The sequence below is a fragment of the Palaemon carinicauda genome, chromosome 6 (genome assembly GCF_036898095.1).
Source record: "Palaemon carinicauda isolate YSFRI2023 chromosome 6, ASM3689809v2, whole genome shotgun sequence".
In the NCBI taxonomy this organism is placed as follows: domain Eukaryota; kingdom Metazoa; phylum Arthropoda; class Malacostraca; order Decapoda; family Palaemonidae; genus Palaemon; species Palaemon carinicauda.
Window position 1 is genome coordinate 4,189,576 of NC_090730.1, and position 27,927 is coordinate 4,217,502.

At 42.5% G+C, this 27,927-nt stretch overlaps 2 protein-coding genes across 2 annotated transcripts in view; both read left to right on the forward strand.

Annotated features, from left to right (window-relative positions):
• Nucleotides 1-1,643: 1,643 nt before the first annotated feature.
• On the forward strand, nt 1,644-18,125 carry LOC137642385 (uncharacterized). Its single transcript, XM_068374898.1, has 2 exons — nt 1,644-1,960; nt 16,266-18,125. The coding sequence occupies exons 1-2, from the start codon at nt 1,728-1,730 to the stop codon at nt 17,647-17,649; spliced, it is 1,617 nt and encodes a 538-aa protein (XP_068230999.1). The 5' UTR covers nt 1,644-1,727; the 3' UTR covers nt 17,650-18,125.
• A 3,800-nt stretch (nt 18,126-21,925) lies between these two features.
• Nucleotides 21,926-27,927, forward strand: part of LOC137642387 (uncharacterized) — an 82,781-nt gene continuing 76,779 nt past the window's right edge. The window contains exon 1 of the transcript XR_011044763.1: nt 21,926-23,432. The gene's annotated coding sequence lies outside the window, so the exon portion shown is untranslated. The remainder of the gene's footprint in view (nt 23,433-27,927) is intronic.

Below are 27,927 nucleotides of genomic sequence, written 5' to 3' on the forward strand. Positions count from 1 at the left end.
AATCCACTTCTAATCTGATGTAAATCACTATGAATCATAAATACACACAAATTCACTCCCATCGTGCAACTTACTATCCAGTTTTCATAATTACCCTGGGAATGAAGCTCTTTATAGCTCCGGATAGCAAGGTTGGTAGCGTCGCGGACGTCTATTGCAGAGGTCTCGAGTTCGGTCCCCGCCAGGGATGCGAATACCGTGAGACCTTCTACCGGGGGGGGGGGGGGGGGTACTCCCAGGGTGGCGCCTGGGGGGGAGGTTAGAGGGGACTAGTGATACTCCCTGCTGGCTAACGGTCGCCCGAGGAGAACGATGTAAATCGTCTCAGTGGAGACCTAAAACCCGCAACTTTAACTTAACTTTTATTTGTTTAACCTTTCTCTTAATTCTTACTTGTTCCTTTTGGAGGACCCAAAGAACAAGCTACTTGGGTTATTTAAGATAACAGGATACTTTCCATTTTAAAGGGGAATCTTTGGGGTTCCCTTGTCCATAAAAAATCTACGAACAACTTTATTCATGTATTGTTTGCGCTAAGGTTCCTTTGAAGTCCTACCTTACCTGTTTTTTGTTTTTTTTTGCGAAAGTTGGTGTTAGTTCACTTGACTCCATTTAGCCTCTTTTTTCCCTCTGCCCATTATTGGTCAGTCAGTTTATGTAAATTTTCATTTTCCTTTCTGACAAGTTTACATTTAAGGTGCATGGTTGTGCTTTGGTTGGCGAATGGCGAAGAGGCACATCAAAATAAAATAAACTTTTCTTCATTAACTTCCAATTAAGGTTTATAATGGCACCTCATGGTCGAGGAGTCTTTACAGCTGTCAGGCAGGAAAGACATCACTATTCCCCATATAAAAGACATCTTCAAGAAATTGAGGTACCTATGAAAAGGCAACACTGCTGACTGACATTCCAAAGATTCTTGTCCTTGCTGTAGAAGCAAGACTGTGGTATAACAGCCTCAGTTTCAGTAGCCACAGTCCCACATTCTAAGATAGATTGACAACTCTTATTAAAAAAAATTAAAGGAATTTTTAAAGCAAATACAGTATACAGAAATAATCTTGAGGTAATGAAATACAGTGTATATTGTACCATCAAAAACCTTTATTATGGTATGGTGATTTAAAGATAACTAACCAAAAATCAATAGCAGAGGTAAAACTAGAACATAAACAAAATGCTTCTTGAGTAGGGTGATCATACATAAGAAATAAATACCAAATATACAGGGTGTTGGAATGTGTATATTCTCTCAATAACAACAGGGATTAGAGTATTATGAAAGAGTTATACCAAATCTCTATTGATAATAGAAATTTCTCTTCACTTTCTACTTACTCAAGTACAGTATTATCATGTTATTGTTAAGTTCTCTGAAATTATGATAATCAGGATGGCATTTATTAGCCTCTTTTGGTGAACAAAACCAGAGAAAAGTTCTGGTATTATGTAGAGATTTTCAGGTTATGTACAGTAATGTGCATTTAAAAGTAAAATTGTAAAACATTATTTGGGTAGCAACCTATGCTTTCATAAAAAAAAAAAAAAAAAAATCAACATATAAATTACATGATCATTAGGCCAGTTTTTTTCATTTTCCGTCACTATAAACACTATCAATATTTGATTGAAAAGTCATTATTTAGAAATTAAAGGAAACCTTTCAACCACAAGCTAATAATCATTTGAACTTCTTTCTTTTGACAGCTCGTGGGACAACAAAAATGGATTCATTCTACATCAAGGAAGAAGTAATTGAGCCGATCACTGAGACAGTTTACCTAAAGGAGGAGCAGGAATGTGACGAATCTATCAAAGTAAAAGAAGAACCATTTGATTATGATGAGCCAATCAGCATACAGCAAGACCCAATTGAGTCTAAGCGGGTAAAACGGGATGATTTTATGCTGGATTCTAAAATATCACAAGTTGCTTCATCTGGAAAGGATTTTGATATGTAAGTACTGAAGTTACTATACTCATTATTATTAACTATCCCAAGAAATCCCAATGTCACCTAGAGTGTTATTTGGTCCTTTTGACTGGCCAGACAGTAGTACATTGGATCCTTCTCTCTGGTTATGGTTCACTTTACCTTTGCTTATACATACACCAAATAGTCTGGCATATTCTTTACAGAGTCTCCTCTGTCTTCATACACCTGACAACACTGAGATTACCAAACAACTCTTCCTCACCCAAGGGGTTAACTACTGCACTGTAATAGTTCAATGGCTACTTTCCTCTTAGTAAGGGTAGAAGAGACTCTTTAGTTAAGGTAAGCAGCTCTTCTAGGAGGAGGACACTCCAAAATAAAACCATTGTTCTCTAGTCATGGGTAGTTCTATAGCCTCTGTACCATGGTCTTCCACTGTCTTGGATTAGATTTCTCTTGCTTGAGGGTACAATCGGGCACACTAGTCTATCTAATTTCTCTTATTCTTGTTTTGTTAAAGTTTTTATAGTTTATATTGAAGTATTTATTTAGATGTTGTTGCTGTTCTTAAAATATTTATTTTTCCTTGTTTCCTTCCCTCAATGAGCTATTTTCCCTGGGCTTATAGCATCCTGCTTTTCCAACTAGGGTTGTAGCTTAGCAAGTAATAATAATAATAATAGAGGTGACAGATTTGTATTATATTCATAGTTATTGCCCAGTTATAGAAGCTACCCTAATAATTCATTTTCTATGATCCTTCACACTTCCATTTTCTATATTTCAGAGATATCTGGATATCTTTTGTTTACTTTAGTTTTTACAGCTGTGCAAAGGAGATTAATTTGCCTTTTTTTATCCTTCAAATATTCCACTACAATGAGTTCCTGCAGAATCAAGAGGTAGGTGAAGAGTTCTTCCTAACTGTTTTCCCACTCATGAATATCTAATGAAGAGACCAGCATGTTCAGAATCAAAATGCATATTGGAAAGCATGAAGATAATCAAACAAATTCTTTGAATGTCACCTGTAGGTGACATTAGGCATTATAGTAACCATAAAGTACAGTGTCCATTGCATTCATATATTTATTTTCTTGTTTCAGTTTGACTCTTCATGAGATTCTAGAATTAATTAAGAAAGATGATGACACTGATAATGAAGAAAATAGTTTCATAACTGGTGAAATAAAGGAAACTATCCAGATTCCAACAAATGATGCTGAAGAAACTGATGAAGACTGTGATGATGAAAATAAAAGAAATCTGAATCATCTTACCTCTGCACAACTTTTGACTGTTCTTGTAAATGATAGAAATGGAAGTGATATTAGAGATAACAGTGATGAATCAGAAAAGAGTAGTAAATGTAGGAAACTGAAAGGAAAGAAGAGAAATTGGAAGGAGAATCCAAATTTTATTGGTTATTCTGTGCAAGAAATAGATATGTCAGAGACTGTACATTTTGATGGTGAAATAGATTCACCTGTGAAATGTTTTGATGCTATATTTAATTCTGATACAATAAATCTTCTTGTAGAAATGTCCAACAAATATGCTATGAAGAAAAATCGTGTGCTAAATGTGACCCAAGAAGAAATGAAGGTCTATATATCTATTCTACTATTGACAGGGTATCTGACTCCTAGGTACATTAGAATGTTTTGGGAAACTAAATCAGATGTTCATAATGAACTTGTTGCAAGCAGTATTGGGAGAAAACGATTTCTTGAAATTCATCAATATCTTCATACTTGTGACAACTTCGATCTGCCAGAACATGACAAATTTGGGAAACTTAGGCAATACTCTAACATGTTGAATGAATCTTTCGGCAAGAATTCAAAATACCTGCTTACAAGTAATATCTCCATTGGTGAAACTATGGTTCCCTATTATGGGAAGCACAGTACAAAGCAGCTCATACTTGGCAAGCCAATACAATTTGGTTATAAGCTCTGGTCAGCATGCACTCCATCAGGTTATCTGATCCACTTCATCCCTTACGAGGGGTCAAAAGCAAACCAACTTCCCCAGCTGCAGTTGTGCTGAACCTTCTTCATAAGTTGCCGAAAGATATAGATCACTACAGATTGTACTTTAATAATTTTTTCACAGGTTTGCCTCTTCTTGACATTTTGTCAGAAATGGGACATGCAGGTACAGGAACTATTAGAGAAAACAGAACAGAGAAATGTCCTCTTCCTAGATCTAAACAAATTAAGAAAATGGCAAGAGGTTCAATGGCAATGAGAACAACAGAAAATACTGCAGTTATTTAGTGGAATGACAACAGTATTGTTACGTTAGCTTCAACATCCCATGGTATGAATCCTGTAGCTAAAGTTGAGAGGGTAGGTGTTATAAATAAAAAGCGAACCAAAATCAGTGTACAGTGTCCCAAAGCTATTTCAGTATACTATATATTCATGGGAGGAGTAGACAGATTTTATAAAAATATTCAAGGACAGAGGGTTGGATTTAGAGGAAAAAAATGGTGGTTCCCCTTATTTGCATTTGGACTGGATGCAGCATGCCACAATGCTTGGAAGATACACCAGGTTGTGGCAAATACGAGAATGACTTATTGTGACTACCGTCGTTCTATTGTACAAGGGTTTTTGGGAACCTATAAAGCGCAACCAAAGAGGTGTCCAAGCAGTAGAAGTGTTGACAAAAGAGTGCACAAAATGGTGAGAAAAGACCTGGATGGCGGACATGTAAAGGAGCCCTGCAAGCAAAGCAGATGTGCAGAGTGTCATGAGCGAACTCGAATCAGGTGTCAGAAATGCAAAGTTGCTCTCCATATTCACTGTTGGTATGATTTCCATACAAAAGGATAGCGATATATTACCCAATAAGGCAAAGCATAGCACTGCATGATTTTCATACAAAAGGATAAGAGAAAACAGATTATTCAGTAAGGTGAATCGTAGCATTGTAATATTCGAGTTGTAGGTCAACTTTTTTGGTAATGACAGCTATACAATTTATGTTGCAGTGGAACAATTTGTGTTGAATATATGAATTATACTTAATTTTCCATCTTCATGCAACATTCAGAAAGGATAAAGAATTTACATGTACTGTATCATATTTCAAAGATGAATAAAATCAGGTTTTGACAAATTTTGTTGTTTCATTGCCCAACGTCACCTATAGGTGCCACCTGTTTTATGCAAAAATTAACTCTTATACTAAAAAGTTTTCTCAAGAATAATTGCTTAGAATTGTATTTTGAAAGCAATGTTAAAATTTGAAAAATAAATAATCATAAATAATGAAATAAGATTTAATGGGTTAACAGAAACTTTAAAGATAATGTAAGGACATCACTTCCTCCGTCGTCCAGCAATTTCACCGAATTTTCTATTTTATTTAAATTCTCCTTTCGCCACACTGTGGCTGGCTGTATATATTTATTCCGCTCCCTCAGAGCTACAATTTCATGTATTTATTATTTCATTACCTATTTCTATTGACTTGTAATTCAAGTGTTTGTGTGTGTGTAAAAACACATATTTTGGCGGTTAGTTCAAGCCGAATTGGCGCCTTCGTGCATGCTACTTTTCCGTCCGCACCCTGTATTATATTCCCACGTATGTTTGAATAAACTGTCAGTTGTCGTTGGTGAAGCTTGTCTCACTGTCCTTACAACTGGTGACCCCGGAGTTGAAGTAGCATCAGCGGTTTTGGCTTTGCCATTAACGGACTTATTACGGCCGTGCTACCTTCTTTTACTCCGTTACCTTAGGTGTGAGCTTCGGCCTTAGGTGCTCCCACACCTCGGTGCATGTAAGGCAGTAGGATGAGCTTAACCGACATATCAACTTCCCACCTCTTTGCCGACTCGTCGACTGACCACAATGGCGGATTCAATCCGCCCATCACGCCCAACGGCCTCGCCTCCACACCCAAAGTAAAGCTGCCGCCGTTTTCTCAACAAAACACCGCTTCCTGGTTCCTGAGAGCGGACATACTCTTCCAAGTCGCTAGGCTCAGCGACTCCTGCGCCAAGGCCGACATCGTTCTCACCTCCATCCCAGAGGAGGTATTCGACAAGATTTCCCCATGGCTCGACGCCCAGGCTGGCTAAGTTTCCTACGACGACCTGAGAATGAAACTCATCGGTATCTACTCACTCTCCGTTTCAGCAAGGGCACAGAAAGTCCTGGACCTCGCCGGCAAACCCATGGGTGACACCTCTCCTGTCGAGGCATGGGACTAGTTAACCGGCCTGCTAATGCTCCCCCGAAACCGACAGCAACGGCCGACGGCGCGAGATTAGCCTATCTCGTGAGATTTTCATTCGACGCCTACCGCAGGACATAAGGGCCCAATTGACGGACGCCGACACACTTCCAATGAACGAACTCCTGTCGAAGGCTCAAAAGCTACATGAGGCCTCCAAAGCATCTCGCCTCGGGTCATCATCAGCATCGTCTTCGTTCTCCTCCTTCAGCTGCTCTTCCATAGACTCTTCAGCAACAGCTCCTGACGACGACGACGACGACGAGATCAACGTTCTAGCAAGAAGAAAACCACCGCAACCGACACGTCCGAACCCTAGGCCTAACCCAGCATGGTGCTTCTATCACCAACAGTTCGGCAGCGACGCCAAGAAATGTAGAGCACCGTGCAACTTCCCTAGAAGATGACACCAGAAGAGACCACCTACCACCATTGCAGCTGCAGGAAACCAAAACAAGAATGGTTTCTATATCCGCGACACCGTCTCCAACCGTAGACTCATGGTCGACACCAGCGCTATGCAGTCAACATTCCCGCCGTCATAAGCCGACCTAGACCGTGGTCCCAGCAAAGACGCCCCCTCACTCGTCGCCGCCAACGGATCTCCCATACGGTGTTATGGGACCAGGACCCTCAGGATATCTATCATGGGCCGTTTGTATTCCTGGCCCTTCGCCATCGCTGACATCAGTCGCCCCCTCCTCAGTGCAGATTTCCTCGCTCACCACGGACAACTTGTTGACGTTGCTGGGAAACGCCTCATCGACACAGGAACCTGCCAGTCCTCCGCCATAAGAGCCGTCCCTGCCACAATATCCGTATCCGCTGTAACGACGCAGCCCTACGCCGACCTCCTGCATGAATTTCCTGACTTTTTCAAGCCCGAGCTCCGACACTCGCCGGGATCCCCCTCCAAGCAGGGGATCTACCACCACATCACGACAATGGGACCTCCTACTTACGCCAAATTCCGCCGCCTCCCGCCCCAGAAGCTGAAGGACTCCAAACGCGCCTTTGAGGACATGGAAAGCATGGGTATCTGTAAGAAAGCATCGAGCCCCTGGGCATCTCCCCTACACATGGTAAAGAAGCCTGACGGGACCTGGAGACCTTGCGGGGACTACAGGCGCCTCATCCTCATCACAACGCCCGACCACTACCCCCTGCCCAACATGCAAGACCTGACGAATGCGTTGCATGACGCGAAATACTTCACCAAGATGGACCTTCTCAAGTCTTACTTCCAGGTCCCCGTATTTCTGGAGGACATTCCAAAAACTGCCATTGTGACACCGTTCGGATCCTATACCTTCGCATACTCAACCTTCTGTCTACGCAATGCGGGGGCGACCTTCCAACGACTAATGGATAGCATCCTGGGCGACCTACCATTCTGCGTCTGTTACGTCGACGACATCCTGATATTCTCAAAGACCAAGGAGGAACACCGAAGGCACGTCCGCGCTGTCCTCAAACGCCTACAGGAGAATGGCCTGGTCGTACGTTTCGACAAATGCACGTTCGGCGCGGAAGGAGTGGACTTTCTCGGGTATCGCGTATCCTTGTGCGGGGTAAAACCCATGACAACCAAGGTGGACGCCATCAGAGATATCCTGGGGATGGTCAATTACTACAGGCGCTTCATCCCCAACGTCGCACAGACCCTGACACCCCTTGACGACGTCCTGAAGGGAAAGGCGAAGAAACTTGAGTGGGGTTTTCCCCAACAAAACGCAATCACCCGGACAAAGGACGGCCTCACAAAAGCCACCACCCTGGCTTATTTCGACGATAACGCACCCCTGCGACTGACGACCGACGCCAGCAACGTCGTCTGTGAGGCTGTGCTGGAACAGCTCGTCGATGGTTCTCCTCGACCGCTGGCATTCTTCAGCAGGAAATTGAAACCCGCCGAAACAAGATACAGCACCTACGACAGGGAACTCCTCGCTGTCTACCTCGCCGTCCGCCACTTCAGGCACATCCTGGAGGGCACACCCTTCACAATCGCGACGGACCATCATCCCCTCGTACACGCCTTCAAAAAATCGACAGACGCATGATCCTCCCAACAACAACGTCATCTCGCAGCAACCGCCGAATTCTAGTGCACCATAAGCTACGTTCCCGGAAAGAAAAACCCAGTCGCGGACGCCCTTTCAAGGATTGAAATTGACGCAATCCACCTGGGAATCAATTACGCCAACCTCGCATCCAAGCCAAGCAGCGCACCGACCAAGAGGCTCAGGATCACCTGACGGGGCCATCCGCATTCAAGATAACTGCGATTCCCCTCGGGCCAGCAAGAGTAACTATCCTCTGCGACACCAGCACCGGCCGCCCACGTCCCTGGATTCCAGCTTCCTGCAGAAGAAAAATATTCATCATCATCCATGGACTTTCACACCCCTCGGGACGCACCACTGCTCGCCTTCTGTCTGAAAAGTTCGTCTGTCCAGGGATCAAAAAGGACGCCCGGGAATGGGCGAAGACATGCATCAACTGCCAATCAAGCAAAATCAGCCGCCACACCGAATTGGGGATAGGTGATTTTCCCCAACCGAAAAGACGTTTCGGTCACATACACATCGACGTCGTGGGACCGTTGCTGCCTACGGGATCTGCTCGCTACCTGCTGACAATCATCGATCGCTCCACGAGGTGATTGGAAGCATTGCCGATGACCGAAGCTACGACCCAAGCATGCGCCGAAGCCCTTTTGTCAAGCTGGATGAGCAGATTTGGCATTCCTGACGACATCACGACAGACAGAGGCCCCGCTTTCCTGTCGGAGATATGGCTCGCTCTGGCAAACCTAATGGGAACGACTCTCCACAGCACCATGGCATACAACGCAGAAAACGGCATGGTCGAACGAACTCATCGCGCCCTCAAGGCGTCCCTGATGGCGAGCTGCACTGACGGGGACTGGAAATCATGACTTCCTTGGGTACTCCTCGGCCTTCGCACCGCCCCTCGCGCAGATGGAGAGCCATTGCCGCCGAAAAGGTTTACGGAGAGGCGCTCGCAGTCCCCGGCGAATTCTTTCCCACATCAACCGACGACACGCAGCTGGATCATCTTAGGGACATTGCCAGGAAATTCAGGCCATGTCTTAAAACTTACCAGGACAGAACTAAGCATTTCAAGCCAAAGAACCTGGATGACTGCGAGTGTTTTCGTCCGTGTCGACGCTCATCGACCGCCGCTAACCAGACCTTATCGAGGCCCCTACCGAGTAATCAAGAAAACGACGAAAGCCTTCCTTCTCGACCTGCTTGGCCAAGAAGACTGGGTCTCAATAGACCGCGTGAAACCGACGTTTCTCGAAGGGAGCGACACTGCCTCCGCGGGACCTGGCAGATCCAGAGTGCCACCTCAAAACAAGGCGCCCAATGAGAAGAAAAGCAACAAACGACGACGAGAGGTAGCGATCCATACACCGACCGCCGACGCGCCCCTCCGTTCCAGAACAAGAGGAACCCTCCGACGCCCGAAACGATACAAAGATTAGTCTCATCAGCCCTCTACGCCGCCTGATGTCTTGGGGGGGGGGAAGTACTTATAAGGACATCACTTCCTCCGTCGTCCAGCAATTTCACCGAATTCTCTATTTTATTTAAATACTCCTTTCGCCACACTGTGGCTAACTGTATATATTTATTCTGCTCCCTCAGAGCTACAATTTCATGTATTTATTATTTCATTACCTATTTCTATTGACTTGTAATTCAAGTATTTGTGCGTGTGTTAAAACACACACATTTTGGCGGTTAGTTCAAGCCGAATTGGCGCCTGCGTTCATGCTACTTTTCCGTCCGCACCCTGTATTATATTCCCACGTATGTTTGAATAAACTGTCAATTGTCGTTGGTGAAGCTTGTCTCACTGTCCTTACAATAAGATTATTTATTTTAACCCATTCAATACTGCTACGTATACATCTATGTTTTTAACTCTAGTAAAAAATAAAAGTTATGTAAACGTGTACATATTTTTGGTCCCTAACAGAAATTTTAAAGATAAGATTGTTTATTTCAACCCATTCAATACTGCTACATATACATCTACGTTTTTAACTATCTAGTAAGAAATAAAAGCTATGTATATAGTGAGCCCTCGCTACTTCGTGGTTCGACCATCGCGGATTCACGACTTCGCGGACTTTTTTCATTACGCATGTATATATTATAAAAGAAAACAAGTGTAAAATAGCGTACGTAAAGTATATATAGTACCTTGTATTTGAATTTCTAACTACTTGTACGTAGCATGTAAGACGGACTGTGATTGGTTCCAGTGCTGATAGATGACGAATTAGCTCCCAAGTTTTGTAATCTAGCCTGTGATTGGTGTTTTGACCGCTTCTCCGATCCGCAGCAGCTTGGCATTTCTCTGACCAGTAGCATCTTCTCGCGGCCACTTTCTTTGCCGCTTTCTCGCCGGGTAGATGCTTCTACGTTACTGTGTAACTTTAAACTGTGCTGTGCTTGACTGTTTGAAGTTGAACTTTTTGTTGAACTTTCTGTTTAACCCCTACAATGGCTCCCAAGCGTTCTGCTTCTACTAAGGCTGGTAGTGAGCCTAATCGCCACCGAAAAATGATGACGATTGCTGAGAAGGTGACACTTCTCGATATGTTGAAGGAAGGCAGAAGTTACGCGGCCTCAGCCAGCCATTTTGGAGTGAACGAATCCACCGTTTGCTACATTAAGAAGGACTATGCGAACATTAGAAAGACGGCTGCCATCACCTTTAGCAGGCCAGCGAAGCGAGTTGTTACCGCTCGTAATAAAACGATCATCCGTATGGAAGGTGCTTTAGCAATCTGGATTGCCGACTGCCGGAAGAAGAACATAGCCTTGGATATGAACACCATCCGAACCAAGGCTTTGGGTTTGTATGAGAATTTTGCGACAAAGGAACCTCAAGACGACGATGGCGACCATGCTGAAGAAGACGAAGATGATGTACTAGATGAACCTCAAGCAGGGACATCCACTGATTCCCAGCCTCAGAAACAACGTTTTTCCGCCAGCAAAGGATGGTTCGCGAAGTTTCAGAAACGCTTCGGCCTGAAAAGCGTTTCCATGCATGGCGAGGCTGCTTCCGCTGACACTACCGCTGCTGAAACTTACGCGAATGAGACATTTAAGAACATTATCACTGAAGGTGGATACAAGCCCGAACAAGTGTTTAATATGGATGAGACCGGCTTGTTTTGGAAGAGAATGCCGTCGCAAACTTTTCTGTACAAAGAAGAAGCCAAAGTCTCTGGCTTTAAAGCATTCAAAGATCGTGTTACCCTCGTGATGTGTGGCAATGCTGCTGGATTTTTGCTAAAGCCGGGGCTTATTTACAAATCGAAAAACTCTCGCGCTTTGAAAAATAAAAATAAGAATCTCCTTCCCGTGTACTGGATGCATAATCCAAAAGCATGGATTACGAAGATGCTGACCTCCAACTGGTTCCACCAGTGTTTTATCCCGCAAGTCAGTAAATATCTCTTAGAGAAGGGCTTGCCATTTAAGATCCTTCTCCTTATGGATAACGCTGGTGGACACGCAACTGATCTGTCGCATGAGGGCATTCAGGTTGAGTTCCTACCACCCAACACAATGTCATTAATTCAACCGATGGACCAGGGGGTTATCAGGGCGTTCAAGGCCCTCTACACGAAGAATACCTTGGCGGACCTCGTTGCGTGTGTGGATGCTGCCCAAGATGATGAGGATGAAACATTCAATTTGAAGGCGTACTGGCGGAAGTACACAATAGCCACGTGCCTGCAGAACATCCAGAAGGCACTGAAAGAAATGAAATCTGCTACTGTTAATGCTAGCTGGAAGAAGTTGTGGCCCCAGATTGTTTACGATGACGAGGGATTTACACCTGCTTAGATTCAACGCTCTGCAATACAGAAATCTGTGCAGTTGGCTGCGATAATTGGAGGTGACGGGTTTGGCGACATGACGACTGAAGACGTCGACGAGTTGTTGGACTGCCATTCCCAGCCGCTAACTGACGCAGACCTCGAAGACCTGACGAAATCGGCCAGTGAAGACAGTGAAACACAGGAAGAGACCCAAGAAATTGTCAAAGAAACGAGTTCAACATTAGAACGGCTTTCCAAGCTCTGCAACCTTGCGAAGGAGTTGAGAGAATTGTCGCAAGAGTGGGACGAGGATATGGTTCGTTCTATGCAATTTTGCAACAAAATCGATGAAGACATGACTCCCTACAGGATGCTCTTCGAGCGAAAAAAGAAGCAGCGGCAGCAACTTCCGATCACAATGTTCTTCCAGCCTCGCAAAAAAGAGCCAGTTCCTCCTGCTATTATGCCTTCAGAAGAAATTGAAGAAGTGTCCCAGGAAGAAGTTGAAGAGGTGTCCCAGGAAAACACACCTCCGTCTGAAGAGACGTAAAATACTATCATTGGCTGCACAGTAGAAGACATCATCAGCTTCATCATCATTTCTACTGTGCAGCAAATTCATCGCCATCATCATTCAAGTTTTTCTTCAACTTCTTTCGTGGTGAGTACAGTAACAATCTTTATTTTTTATACTACTTTAATATTCTAACATTTTAATATTTGTGCCTGTTTTAGTTTAGGGTACTGTAGTACATGCATTACGTGTTCTGTACATTAAAGGGTAGTTTGTTAACAGTACTACGTAAAGGGAAGGTTTTAAAAGTCTGAATATACATGTTAAATAAATACGTAAATATGGTGTCCCTACTTCGTGGATTTTCAGCTATCGCGGCCAGGTTTGGAACCTATCTACTGTGATAAACGAGGGTTCACTGTATGTGTACATATTTTCTGTCCCCAACAAAGCAAAGCTGTTTTTATGTATTGGGACACAGGAATGTCTTTTACGGTCAAGTAGAAGAAAACTGGGACATGTGCTCGTACATCTTCATCTTTCCTTGCCTAACAAAGCCATTTTGTTATGCCACGATGGGTTTCAGACCTAGTACAGTATTGTGTATAAGTGAGGTGCTGAAGCTCCACCCATTATTCATTCTCGCCAATGAGTATCCGATGTACGTCGTGATGTCATCTTCATTTGGGATATTAGGAGCTTTATTGTCCAGCATATGTCAGTGTTCCTCAGGCTATTGTTTGAAAAGGATTATCACAGTTTTGTGTGTGAATCGTGTGGATGTGTATTCTTAATGTTTTTCCCTTTTGATTACAGTTATTCTATATGTTTTTGTTCTGCTCAATAAGGGACGTCATGTAGTTAACGATAACTGGTATACAGTGAGCCCTTCATATTTACCGGGGTTAAGAAACGGACAGGTGCAAAGACCGAGAATCCGTGAAGACTTGTTCCCTTAGGGTGGGATAACTTCTAACCCTACCAACTCACAGCCCATTGTCTCGTATGGTCGACTAACACATTAACCCTTTTACCCCCAATGCTATGTGGAACTTTCCAACCCTTAACCCCCAGGCATTTTTCTTTTTCAAGCACATTTTGCAATTTTTTTTTTTTTTAGATTGCACTGACAGCCTTAATTTTTGTCATAGAGAGGTCAGGTTGGTCTCATTATTTTGGAAAATGCCTGAAGTTTCTTATAAAGTTATCAAAAATATGCAAAAAAAATGCAAATAGCAGCTTTTTGCAACGACGTACCGGTACGTCCATGGGGTTTAAGGGATGAGTTTTGTGAAACGTACCAGTACGTCCATTGGGGGTAGAAGGGTTAAGTACTGCCTAATATTGTTTTTAATTGGTTTCTATCACAGTATAAGTACAGTATTGTGTAAGTGAATGAACACATTTCAGTAAGTGCACACGTGTACATCACGTACTATACACAGAAGGGTTATGGTACAGTACAGCATGTAACACTACAGTAGTCATCGGGACACTTATAACAACAAAACAATGTTGTTCCTATGTTAGTATAATACTCGCTGATTCTGTAAAGTATATAGTATCACTGTAATATATGCACAGTATTATCAGTACAGTACAGCTTAACTGTTTTCGTTCAGACAACTCGCACCGTTTGACAACTCGCTGCACTCATAGCGTACATTTAAATATTGTTGAGTACAATAGTAATTTACATGCAGTACTGTACAGTATACTTAATAAACAATACTATACACTATACATTACAGTAATACTGTACTGTAGAATATGTATGCAATGATACTGTATTTAAGATCAACTAAGTGTACATATTTTATGTAAAGGCAACTAACCATTTTCGTACAAAGTTCTATGCAGTCTTGTAGCATGACACTACACCTCATGTCATCTCTTGCTCAGTACTGTAGGGAATCACATATCTACGTTACCTGGTAAATATAAACACTGTAAAGGAGTATGTACTACTGTATACAAATACATCACTGTTTTACATGAAAATGTAATTCTGCTCGAAAAGGACCGAAGCAGGAGATGCACACACGAGGAGAGACAATGCAGGACTGAGGCCAAATCAGCGTGAGATAGGATATTGTGCTGGGCGGAGAGGGAAGTGGCATGAAGCAAGCCTGGTGCAAAGGAGCGCTGGCTGTTTGAAGTCATTGCACCGTGAGATTACATCTTGCGAACCCGCGAATATGTGATTTTTTTTATTTAATGATTATACAGTTCTCTGTGTCGCGAAATCGCGAAGAAAGAACTTTCGGATATGGAGAGCTGACTCTACCAGTTATCGCCTAGGTAATTACTTGCTCACCAAGGACACGTCACTTACCGGAGTTGTACGAGCGGGCAGGGGACCCCCTAAGAAACCTAATAAATGAAAAACTCTCTAAACATCAGTCAACTTTTGCAGGGAAGGGCAACATTCTCTTTGCCATAAAGGAGGTCAATGTACTGACAACTTTGTACGCAGCTGGCTTGGTAGAGAAGTGCAAAACATACTTTGGTGCTAAATCTGTATTCCTTAATATTTCAATTTTTTATTGTGGATTATTAAATTGTATTCATTGCTTATGTTAGGAGTTATAATTTGTTGTTCATATATCGTTACAATTCTTTAAAAATGAGTGTATACTGTCTGTACAGTTTATATTCGGATGTATGGAATGCATCGAGTAATTTAGCTTTATTTCTTACTGGAAAAATTCCTTTGGTTTATGCCTGAACTTGTGAGATATGATCAAATGGACCACATCACAGTAATAGGTGAAACAGTGCATAGGCTATGTGGAGTTTGCAAGAAAAGTGTAAAACCTAAATCTGTAAAATGTGATGTAGCCTTTTGCTTGTTCAGTGTTGGGCTGAATATCATACAAAGAAATAAAAATGTACTTTCAGGCACACAAGGAATTTGCAGTGTTCATAATCATAGTGCTCATGAAAATATAATTGTCATGTACTGTATCACTAAAATAGAATAAAAATATCTCGCAAGTTACATACAGTGGTTTATTTATCTTTTGTTTGATAATCTTGCAAGTTGATACCCACACTATCCATAGTTGTAAGCATAACGGATTCCCATTTCTTGACAAAGTGGATTGAAGTCAGCTGATGAAATATGAATGAAAATGAAACAGAATTATCACGGTGTTCAAGTTTACCCAAAACCAATAATAAAATTAAATAATTACTGTTCTTTAATGATGTTGAAAAAGTAACATTGAAAAAATGCACATTTGTTCTGACTGTAGATGTAAGTTTTGTTGAGAATGCTGATATTTTATTAATTAAGTCTGTCCAACTATCTTTCAAGTGCATTTCTTACATTTGAGACTAAATTTTCATTATTCGCTAATGGACCTCATCCCCTCTCCCCTCACACATGTAGGTGGATAGTCAAGGTGATATAATTTTGTTTAAGTTTTAGTACAAGGCAGATCTTTACTGGCTAGGGATGCATACCTCTACAAGAGTATGATACAGTATTAACAAGTGCAGTTTACTGTATAGTATGTTATAAATGTAGCACGTTTTCATTACTGATGTTTATTGTTTTATAACTTACCTGAAGAGTAAATAAGGAAAAGATTAATAAACATACAGGTTGTGCATGATAGAAATGTATTTGTCTTATGAGAGGTTACTAGATGTTGCCACTGACCACTTTATTTTATCAACAGGACCCTGATGGACAATGGCAAATTTTCACAAAAGGGAAGAAACATTTCCCAGCAAGTCAGGGGTGCCAGATCAGCCAAGAAACCACCATGTAGATACACATCTCAGAGCCAGAACATCATAATGAATGTTTATGAGTATTTTGGTGAAAATGCTCCGCCACACACCACAATTACGGAGCAAGAGAAAAAGACGGCCGCAGCTACTAAAGTGTCTGTGCGCACTATACAGAGGATTAAGGCTGCAATGTATATACCTTCAGATGGTGTGATATACTCCCCAGAACCACCAATAAGACATTCATCTGTAATGGACAATCTTGATGACTTTGATAGAGAATGTATAAGAAGGGAAATATTATCTTTTTACAGGAGAGGTGACCTACCTACAATCAACAAACTCCTAAATAGGATCAAGGATCCTCCTCTGAATTTCAACGCTTCACGAAGTTCACTTTATAAATTGTTAAAGAACATAGGATTCTACTTTAGAAGAACACAGAATGGTAGAGCAATCTTAATGGAAAGAGAGGACATTGTTGCCACTCGAAACAGATATCTCAGAGAAATTAAAAAAAACAGAGGGAATCCTCAGTTACTGCAAGAAGTTTATCTTGACGAGACTTGGGCAACAGATGAAGGAGTACTTGAACCCAAGCTCAATACCAAGAAAGGGTCAGGATGTATTATAATCCATGCTGGAGGTCATCAAGGGTTCATTCCTGGAGCCTTACTGATATACAAACCCAAAAATAAAGCGAAAGGGGACATTCATGAGGCAATAGATCATGAGCAGTTCAAAACATGGTTTGAACATCAACTACTCCCTAACCTACAGAAGGGATCACTTATTATCATGGATAACGCTCCGTATCATTTTAAGCTTTTAAACAAAATACCAACAAATAGCAACACTAAGAGCGAAATTATTCGGTGGTTAGAAGCTAACAACATTTCACATGACTCTTCATTCACAAAAGGGGAGCTGATATACAAGTGCAAGCAACATAAAGAAAAACTGTGCTCTGATATAGATCAAATAGCATTAAAACATGGCCACACAGTTCTCAAATTACCTCAATATTGTTCCATGTTAAATCCAATTGAACTTATATGGGCGCAAGTAGAGCAAAAGATAAAAAACCAGATCTCAAGTTCTCAGGGGTCATTAAAAGACAGTGAACAGATCACAAGGAAAGCCATTCAAGAGATAACCTCAGAACAGTGGCAAAGGTGTATTAATCAGACAAGGAAAATAGAGGAAGATTATATAGCCAAAGATAAAGCGCAAAATAACTTCTTTGAAAAATCTTTGATTGATTTCCATTCAGATGAAAGTAGTGACGACAGCAGTGATGAAAGCAGTGATGAGACAATGGAAATTTAAAGTTAGATGAACATGAAAACAAAAAACTAAGGAAACAATGTATTTAACTGAAAAAAAAAAAAGTGGAAAGTGAGGTATGAATATTACAAGGAATGGGATGAGACTATCAAAGCTATTGTAAATGTATTCACATGTGAACCTGATTTTTGGATAAGGTTGTAGCTTAAGACGTCAAAAACTCTTAATAACTCTGTCGTCCTCTTTCTTGAAGTGATAATTGCTGTGAGGTAGAATGAAGGATTATGATGAATTGCACGCACTGTGAATTGTGGTTCATTCTATTACCTATTATTATTATCATTATTATTACTTGCTAAGCTACAACGCTAGTTGGAAAAGCAAGATGCTATAAGCCCAAGGGCCCCAACAGGGAAAATAACCCAGTGAGGAAAGGAAATAAGGAAAAATAAAATATTTTAAGAACAGTAACATTAAAATAAATATTTCCTATAGAAACAATAAAAACTTTACCAAAACAAGAGGAAAAGAAATAAGATATAATAGGTGTGCCTATCATTACAGTGCTTGCTTGGATATACAAGGGAATGAGAAAAGATAATGCCATTAGTTTTGACAATCTGCATAAAAAACATTACCTTCCACAACTATTTTGATAAAATATAGGATTTATATGAATCTTGTGACAAATGAATGTCAATGTACATTATAATTGTTTCATAACTACAGAAATTGATAACTTTTCCATACTTAAGACATCCAAATCATAAATACGTTCTTTTATAAATACATGTTCAGGTTACTGTGTTGTATGGACAAAGGTATTAACCTTTGAATTATTAATATTTTATAACATAATCAAGAAGTTAAGATGGAATAAACAGATAAAATGTTGCCTAAATGTGTAATGTCCTTATGAATGTTGATTTTAGATAGTGATTGTACCTAAAGATAAATGTATTACATTTTTTCAAAGTCCAGGGAAGAAAATTCATTGTGAAGCCCATTTTTATAAAGAAATTACAGCTGAATATAAAGTTATTTCCTTCTGTATTAACAATTGCAACATAACAAGTCATACTACCTGGCGCACTGTATTAGATAAAAGCAATGGAAATCATACGTCAAAATCTCTTATTGCGTATTGTTTTGCTTTGAAATTTTCTACTAACTTTGATATCACCGTCTGAAAATGATCATAGGATGTTTCGAATTGATGTCAAATAGTATAATCTTAACCCTTTTACCCCCAAAGGACGTACTGGTACGTTTCGCAAAACTCATCCCTTTACCCCCATGGACGTACCCGTACGTCCTTGCAAAAAACTGCTATTTAAATTTTTTTTTTGCATATTTTTGATAATTTTTTGAGAAACTTCAGGCATTTTCCAAGAGAATGAGACCAACCTGACCTCTCTATGACCAAAATTAAGGCTGTTAGAGCAATTTAAAAAAAAAAAAGTATACTGCAAAATGTGCTTGAAAAAAAATAACCCTGGGGGTTAAGGGTTGGAAATTTCCAAATACCCTGGGGGTAAAAGGGTTATTATCTAATTTGGAAGGTCATTGTCAAGTCCAAAGAGTCTATGCAATTTTACTTTTCCGTCCATTGTTCTTAAGCGAGATGTCTTTGCCATCTCTCCCTATTGGTTTTAATGTGTTGGTATACATTATGTTAAAAGATAAAGGATAACAAATTTTAAGTACAATTTCAATTAAACATGGATTAATGATTATAAACCTGGTCTTCATTCTTTCTCTCAAGTTTGTAATAATATTTTTGTGTTTCATAGTAATTGTTTAGTTTAATTTCCATTTCTCATTCATAATTTAAATTTCTTTTGGGGCTGTCTATAGATTTATGAACAGATTACTTATTTCATCCTAATTCAACCCCACCAAAGTATTGCTTAGCATATTTCAAAACTTCTTAAAAAAGGGATCTTACCCAATGGATTATTTATAAGTTAAATTTCACATCACAATTTTGTTAATCTACTGTGATCTTTATCATTATAAAATTTGTCATGAATGACTGACATATCCTGTGCTATATTGGGTTTTAAAACACTGTTATTTTTATTATTACTTGCTAAGCTACAACCCTAGTTGGAAAAGCAGGATGCTATAAGCCCAAGGGCTCTGACATGGAAAATATCCCGGTGAGGAAAGAAAACAAGGAAAAGGAAATATTTTAAGAACAGTAACAATATGAAAATAAATATTTCCTATATAAAGTAAAAACTTGAACAAAACAAGAGAAAGAGAGATACGATAGAATAGTGTGCCCGAGTGTACCCTCAAGCAAGAGAACTCTAACTCAAGACCGTGAAAGACCATGGTACAGAGGCTATGGCACTACCCAAGACTAGAGAACAATGGTTTGATTTTTGAGTGTCCTTCTAGAAGAGCTGCCTACCATAGCTAAAGAGTCTCTTCTACCCTTACCAAGAGGAAAGTAGCCACTGAACAATTGCAGTGCAGTAATTAACCCCTTGAGTGAAGAAGAGTTTTTTTATTTTTGTGAATGAAGGAGGTTTGCTGGATTGTTAGTTTCATGGTAAGTATGGATACTATGATCCAAGTTAGGTTAGTTAAGGGGTACCTTAGGTTATGACATCTTCCAATGTTTTCATTTATGATTGAAGCACAATGGAGGAAGTAATCAGCTGTGACTTTAAAAAAATATGGTTGAAATTCACTTTTTATTTGCATTCAATTGGCAACTGTCTTGTTTGGCTACACTTATTCAGATCTGCCTTTCTCTCTATATTTCATTGTCAATTATTCACCTAGTAGCATAGAAACAAGTTTGAGATGAATAAAATTGATTATAGGTCAAAGATGGTGATTGAAAATATACTGTTTTGAGTTTATTGAAACTGGGAATTGTGGATAAATATAATGTATGTATTGTACAATACATATACTATATATATTAGTAACAGAATTTGGAAGGGTATGTGAGAGAAGGAAGTTCAGAGTTAATGTGGGTAAGAGTAAGGTCATGAGATGGACGAGAAGGGAAGGTGGTGCAAGGTTGAATGTCATGTTGAATGGAGAGTTACTTGAGGATGTGGATCAGTTTAAGTACTTGGGGTCTGTTGTTGCAGCAAATGGTGGAGTGGAGGCAGTTCCGGTAGGCCCTGCTGCTTCCTCCAGTTGCCTTGGATGACCGCAGAGGTAACAGCAGTCGCATTCAGCATTATGAAGCTTCATCTGTGGTGGATAACTGGGGAGGGTGGGCTGTGGCATCCTATCCGCACCATAGGGGCTGATCCCCTTTTAGAATTCTTAAGTGGTGGGCCATTTGACTGCAGAGATTACTTGAAGTTCAGCCCCTTACAACATCCAGAAACAGATACTGCAACAGCATTCAACTTCATCGCACTGATATTTCCTGAGATCGTGAAAAAAATTTCCTTAGATTTCCTTAAAAATATAATTTGCACTATAGCCACTAATATCGTATTTTTGCATCATTCATATGCATGCTACCAAGTATAATGAAGCTGCAAACTACATATTTCAGTGTATAGTCTTTGGTCTGAAGCTTAATTTGTTTTGAAATTATACCTAAATTTCCATATTAATTAAAGGAATAATTGATTATATTATTTTAGATTATAAAGCATATATATAATATGAATATACGTCTATTATAATATTCTTTTACCATCAAAAGCATATTTTAAAAGACTAAAAGTTTTGGTGTGATCATGATCCATTTACAAGTATTCAAGAAGGTAGTGTACATCAGCTATGCAACCAAGTTAGTATGAAGCAATATAGGCCCTACCTTGGAAATACCTTGATAATGACAACACTTTGCTTAAAAATTCTAAGAATGCATTTGTTGAAATTATTTTCTAGACGTTTATTAGCTAGCATTTTAATAAATGCTTGTGATTTTACAAAAACAATTAAGTCATAACAATATTCTTTAGATTTTAAACATTCCTAATAAAAAAGGCAATTAGTATGAGGAATATACTTTATCAAAAATATAACTTAAAATAAAATAGGAACTATATATTGTAGCAAAGAAGAATACAAAAAAAAACTTTTGAGAATGAATTTTAAACAGCATTAAAACGGTCCAGATAAAGAAACATATAGACACAATAAAGGTACAGTAATATAAATAATGAATTATTTATAGTAGAAAGAAAGGTCTGTTGTAGTATATCATATCTGAGGATGAACTTTTTACAAGAAACCATTCTTTCAGAAAGTAGAAACTAAGAGCTGATTATAAGGATCATCTCCAGACTCCGCCACTGTTACTACTACTGTACTGTAAATAAACCTGAACCTGTCAGTGTTGTGGAGAGAGCAACGAGGAACCAAGAATCTGGAGGTCATTGCCATTGGGGATAATATTCTGACATATTTCAAATTCTGTACAGTATTCTGCGGTGAAGAGCTGTGGAAGGAAGTAATTCGTTTTTATTAGTGATTTCAATGAAATTTACCTATAGTTATGTGAATTTTAGATAAAGTCTACCCATACGACGGGAAATGTGAGCCAAGCCTTGTGTTACGGGCAGTTACGACATTGGTCCGCAGGAAGCCGCCAGAAAGCGCACTAGAAGGTAAGGAGGCGCTGGCGGTGTCTGGCATGATTCGTCAAAGAGGGCCAAAAGTCTTATGGGGCGTGTTATGGCGCCTCCTAAGGTAGATTTTAGAGAATTTTACCGCAGGTAGCCTGAGGAGGAATACGAGGGGCCGGATAGAAAACGGGGCATCATTTACGCTCTGACAGCCTAACGACACTCGCCTAGCCACTCTGGAGCTACTTAATCCGATGATGCCACTTCGGAAGACCACCCCTAGGCCTACCCAGGACATCCAGCTTCCAGAACTAGAGGAAATGTCTGACCTCAAAAAAGAGCTGCCCATAGAGCCAACCCTATACTCACTTGTCAAAACCCAGGACACCACTGTCCCGAGTGGTATCGTAGTGCAGCCGAAAAAACGATACCGCCCCAGCAAGAAGGACATACAAGACTACCCGTTCACGCCAGAGGACAAGGAGATGATTGTTGAATTCGTCAGGTCACACCCTACCTTATATGACAAGCGGGACAGGGAATGGTCCAATCCGAGGAGGAAGGTGGAACTCTGGCGTGAACTGGCAGCAAATTTTACGAATTGCACCTTCCAGCAAGTTCGGAAGTACTTTGAGGCCCGCCGTACCGACTTTGGGAAGATCGAGAAGAAGGAGCACAAGAGGGGATCTGTACGGCACAGGACAGCACGGGAGGAGGATGTCATGGCTACGTGGGCATTCCTGGGAGGCCACATATCCCATGAACGTACAATAACAAGCGATCATTTCTCCCCTGTATCCTCTCACCGAACCGATGCAGACGATTCCTCCAGTGCTGACATGTCGGGCCTGTCAGCAACTTTGTTCCAGCGAAGAAAGCGGCTGAAGCAGAAAAGACCTCGCACATTAACAGAGGAGCGACGGCCATCCGCCGACACACCTGAAGCGACTGAAGGACTGCTGACTCAACTGACCCAAATTATGACCAGCATCAACACACTCATGCCACAAGCCCAGAATAAAACTCATCGTGACATCACTGTATTCGTCCAGTACTTGACTCAACGTTTGGAGTACGTGCCGCGACGATACCAGAAGCCCTTCTTCGAGCAAGTGATCAAGCTTTGCCACAGTTTAGAGGGACCCGAAGAAGAGGATGCCACAATGAAAGAGGCCATGGCTCGGGGGTGTTGTTCCCACTGGACGCCCACACTGGTTGAGAAAGGAACACAGACGAAATCAGGAACTATTACTGCTTCTGCACCCCAAACAGGTCAGCCAACACGCAGTTTAAGGCGTGAATCACCGGTAAAATTATAGAATGGTGTAGTAAATGGTTTATAGAAATAAGACTGGTTTTTCAATATTAAACTTACCCGATAATCATGTAGCTGTCAACTCCGTTGCCCGACAGAATTCTATGGAGGGATACGCCAGCTATCACAATACTAGAAGGGGGTGTACTTACCAGCGCCACCTGTGGCCAGGTACTCAATCATTTGTTGTTGACACCTCCTCAATTATTCCTCTGTCGTGCTTCCGGCTAGACGTTCTGGGATACGCTCATGGTCTTCGAGTTTATTCATAGATATTTGGTGAAGTATTCTCTTAGATTAACGGCTGTCGCATACTGGAATCCTTTTTATATTAGCTAGATAGCTTTTATATAAATACTGATTAACGGTTAATGAATTTTTGCTTGTTTTTGGATCACCCTTTGACTAACTCTTTGAAACAAGATGTCTGACGTTTCGCAAGCTCCCTCCCATAGACGATGTAGGTCTTGCAATAGGCGTATTCCGAAGGCCTCGGTAGATCCTCACACCGCTTGTTCTGACTGTAGGGACAGGCCCTGTCTATTAGAAAATCGGTGTGAGGAGTGCGCCGGACTTTCGGAATTGGATTTTGTCCGTCTTTTAAAATATTCATCTAAGTTAGAGAGAGGTAGAGTTAGGAGAAGTTCTTCTCACTCTTCTATGTTTTCCTCACCTCATGATCCCCTACCTTTTCCTACCCCTGTAGTGGCTACCCCCGAACCTACTGTGTGCCCTCCGCCTGATATGTCAACTGTTTTGCGTGCTATTCAGGCTTTAGGAGATAAAGTAGAATCAGTGGTAAGTGACCATAAGTCTCTGATGGCCGAGGTTAAAGAACTGAAGGTCAAGAGTGCAGTGGGTGGAAATAGTGCCAGTGCTGTGACGAGTGCTAGTGTCTGTGCAGTGCCAAGTGCTAGTGGTGCCAGTGTGGTGCGTGAGGATTTTTCTGTGCGAGCCAGTCGTCCTCCCAGTCCGGGACCTCTTGCAAGCTCCCATGCCCAGGGGAGAAGCAATGTCGAAGGGCTTAAGGGTTCGACAGGCCTTGTTAGGCGCACAGAATTATCCTCGGTGGTTGCGGGCGTGTCTTCCTTAGACCGTCACTCCCACCTGCAGACGATTGAGCCCGTCTTCTCGTCCGCTGATCTTCATGCAGGGAAGAAACGTTGGTCTCAGGTCTCGAGACCTCTTAAACGTAGAGTTCAGTCAGCGAGTGCTCAGCCAGGTTGTAGTCATTGGCTCAGCTCCGACTCGCCTCAGTCATCGGTCGACTGTACTCCGCCCAAGAGGAGTAAGGTTCTGCCTATTCAGACCCCGACTGTGACTTTACCTCAGTCTGTTATCGTTTCTGCCGACCCCAAGTGGACCCTGCTTCAGTCCATGCAAGCTCAGCTTTCGGACTTGATGCGTGAGTGTCGGGCTGAGAGTGTTGCTCCTCCTCCTCCGCCTACACTCCCTCCACCTGTTCTCGCTCCGCCTGTGCTCGCCCAGCCTGCACCTGCTCCGCCTGTGCTCGCCCAGCCTGCACCTGCTCCGCCTGGTCGCAGCACCATCTGCCAGGCGTACGATGTTGAGCCACTTTCGGAGTTTGCTGTTCCCAGTGTTGTTCAGCCTCAGCCTTCTTTAAGGCAACCCTTGCTTTGGGATCAGGAGAGTTATTCCACTCTTCCTCCTCCTCCCCTTGCTGCTCCACCAGTGGTGCAACTCTCGGTTGGGGTACAACAACCTCTCCCCTCCGTGAGTCTGTCTGCTCAACCATCGCTGCAGCGAGCTCAACCCTCATCTAGGCAAGCTCCTCTACACCATGGACTTGCGCCTCAGGAGCCTCAGCTTGCGAGAACTTTACCTTGTTCTGCGCAGCCTCAACCTCTTCATGCTCTACTCATCTCACAGGAACAGGAACGGACTACTCCACCTCCGTCCTCCGCTCAGCTTGTGCAATCCTTGGGTTCAACTCTTGCTAGGAGTCAACCTCCTTCACCCATGCGCCTGCCTTCTGCTTCGTCTGTTGTTCAGCCTATGCAGTCTGAGCCTCAGGTTTTCCCTCAAGATGAGGAAACCTCTGTTATTGTTCCTACCCGTTCTGACTCTGCGGTTCAGCATACTGGTCCTATCGCTTCGCTACCCTCTGCTGATGAAGTGTCGGATGATGAGGAGGCACACCTTGATCCCTCATCAGACGTGGAGGAGTCTAAGCTTTCTCCATTGTCTATTGATTTTCGAAAGGTCTTGGCTCTACTCAGGGAGCTTTACCCTGACCACTTCGTCTCTGCTGTTCCCCGCTCTCCTCCATCTGAGTTTTCGCTAGGCGTACAACAAGCTAAGTCGAACTATACTAAGCTTGTCCTAGCTAGATCCTCCAAGAGGGCTTTAAGGATCTTAGGGGAGTGGCTTCAGTCTAAACAACACCTGGGCAAGACTTCCTTCATGTTCCCTCCAACGAAGCTCGCTTCGAAAGGTTGCGTTTGGTATGCCACAGGGGAAGCACCAGGCTTGGGAGTACCTGCCTCTGCCCAGGCTGACTTCTCAAGTCTGGTGGACTCGCCTAGGAGGACTGCGATGAGACGCTCGAAGGTTTGTTGGACCTTCTCAGACCTGGATCATCTTCTGAAAGGGTTGTTCAGAGCTTTCGAAATGTTCAACTTTCTCGACTGGTGCCTGGGAGCCCTCAGCAAGAAAACATCTCCTGCGGACAAAGACTCTGCCATGCTAATTATGTCCTGCATGGATAAGGCCATCAGGGATGGATCGGGTGAGCTAGCGTCGTTATTTGTATCAGGGGTGTTGAAGAAAAGGGAACAACTGTGTACCTTCCTCTCCGCCAGCATTACACCGTGCCAACGGTCACAACTCCTTTTTGCTCCACTCTCAAAGTTCCTCTTTCCCGAGGAGCTAGTTAAGGACTTGTCGGCTGCCCTGATACAGAAGGACACGCACGATCTTGTAGCCTCATCGGCTCGTAAGTCTAAGGTTACCACCTCTGTCCCCAAGACTTATCGCTCCCCAGTGGCTGATACCCCGGCCACTAGGTTCATACCGCCCTTTCGTGGTAGAGCCCCCAGCCGAGGAAGCTCCCGTCCAGACTCTCACAGGGGCAAGTCTAGAAAAGGACCCAGGACATCTAAGGGAAAGCACTGACTCTCAGAGTCTCCAGACAACAGTAGGAGCCAGACTCAAGTTCTTCTGGCGAGCCTGGGAGAAGAGAGGTGCAGACGCACAGTCTGTCAGTTGGCTGAGGTACGGTTACAGGATTCCATTCTGCCTCAAACCGCCTCTGACCACATCGCCCATCAACCTCTCTCCCAACTACAAAGAAGAGGACAAGAGGCTAGCATTGCAACAGGAGGTGTCGCTACTTGTGCAGAAGAAGGCAGTGGTTATAGTCCGGGACCATCAATCCCCGGGCTTCTACAACCGTCTCTTTCTTGTAGCCAAAAAGACAGGAGGTTGGAGACCGGTGCTGGACGTCAGCTCTCTCAACGAGTATGTCACCAAGCAGACGTTCACAATGGAGACGACCAAGTCGGTCTTAGCAGCGGTCAGACAGGAGGACTGGATGGTCTCGTTGGACTTGAAAGATGCATACTTTCACGTTCCCATTCATCCAGACTCCCAACCTTTCCTGAGATTCGTTTTCGGAAAGGTTGTCTATCAGTTCCAAGCCCTGTGTTTTGGCCTAAGCACAGCTCCTATGGTCTTTACTCATCTGATGAGGAATGTAGCGAAATTCCTGCACTTATCGAACATCAGAGCCTCCCTCTACCTAGACGACTGGCTGTTGAGAGCCTCCACGAGTCGTCGTTGTCTGGAGAACCTCTCTTGGACTTTAGATCTAATCAGAGACCTAGGTCTATTAGTCAATATAGAGAAATCTCAACTCATTCCCTCCCAATCCATTGTGTACCTGGGAATGGAGATTCAGAGTTGGGATTTTCGGGCTTTTCCATCGGCCCCCAGGATAAACCAAGCCCTAGAGTGCATCATGAGCATGCTGAAGAGGAGCAATTGCTCAGTGAGACAGTGGATGAGTCTCACAGGGACCCTCTCATCACTGGCCCTGTTTGTCGAGCTAGGGAGACTCCACCTCCGCCCTCTTCAATTCCATCTTGCAGCTCATTGGGACAAGGGCTCGACTCTAGAAGCAGTCTCTATCCCTATCAACCAAGAGATGAAGACCACTCTCCGGTGGTGGAAGCACAATCTCCTTCTCAAGGAGGGTCTATCATTGGCCATCCAGACCCCCCATCTTCATCTCTTCTCCGATGCATCGGACTCGGGCTGGGGTGCGACCTTGGACGGACGGGAATGCTCAGGAGTATGGAACAAGGAACAAGGATTACTCCACATCAACTGCAAGGAACTGTTAGCAGTTCATCTTGCCCTGTTGAACTTCAAGTCCCTCCTGCTAGGCAAAGTGGTGGAGGTGAATTCAGACAACACCACAGCCTTGGCTTA

Bases quoted from the DNA above. Each gene is read 5' to 3' on its own strand.
- LOC137642385 (XM_068374898.1), top strand. From the start codon at position 1,728: ATGGATTCATTCTACATCAAGGAAGAAGTAATTGAGCCGATCACTGAG. The intron at 1,961-16,265 runs GTAAGTACTGAA...TTTTATCAACAG, and splicing joins TCTGGAAAGGATTTTGATAT to GACCCTGATGGACAATGGCA.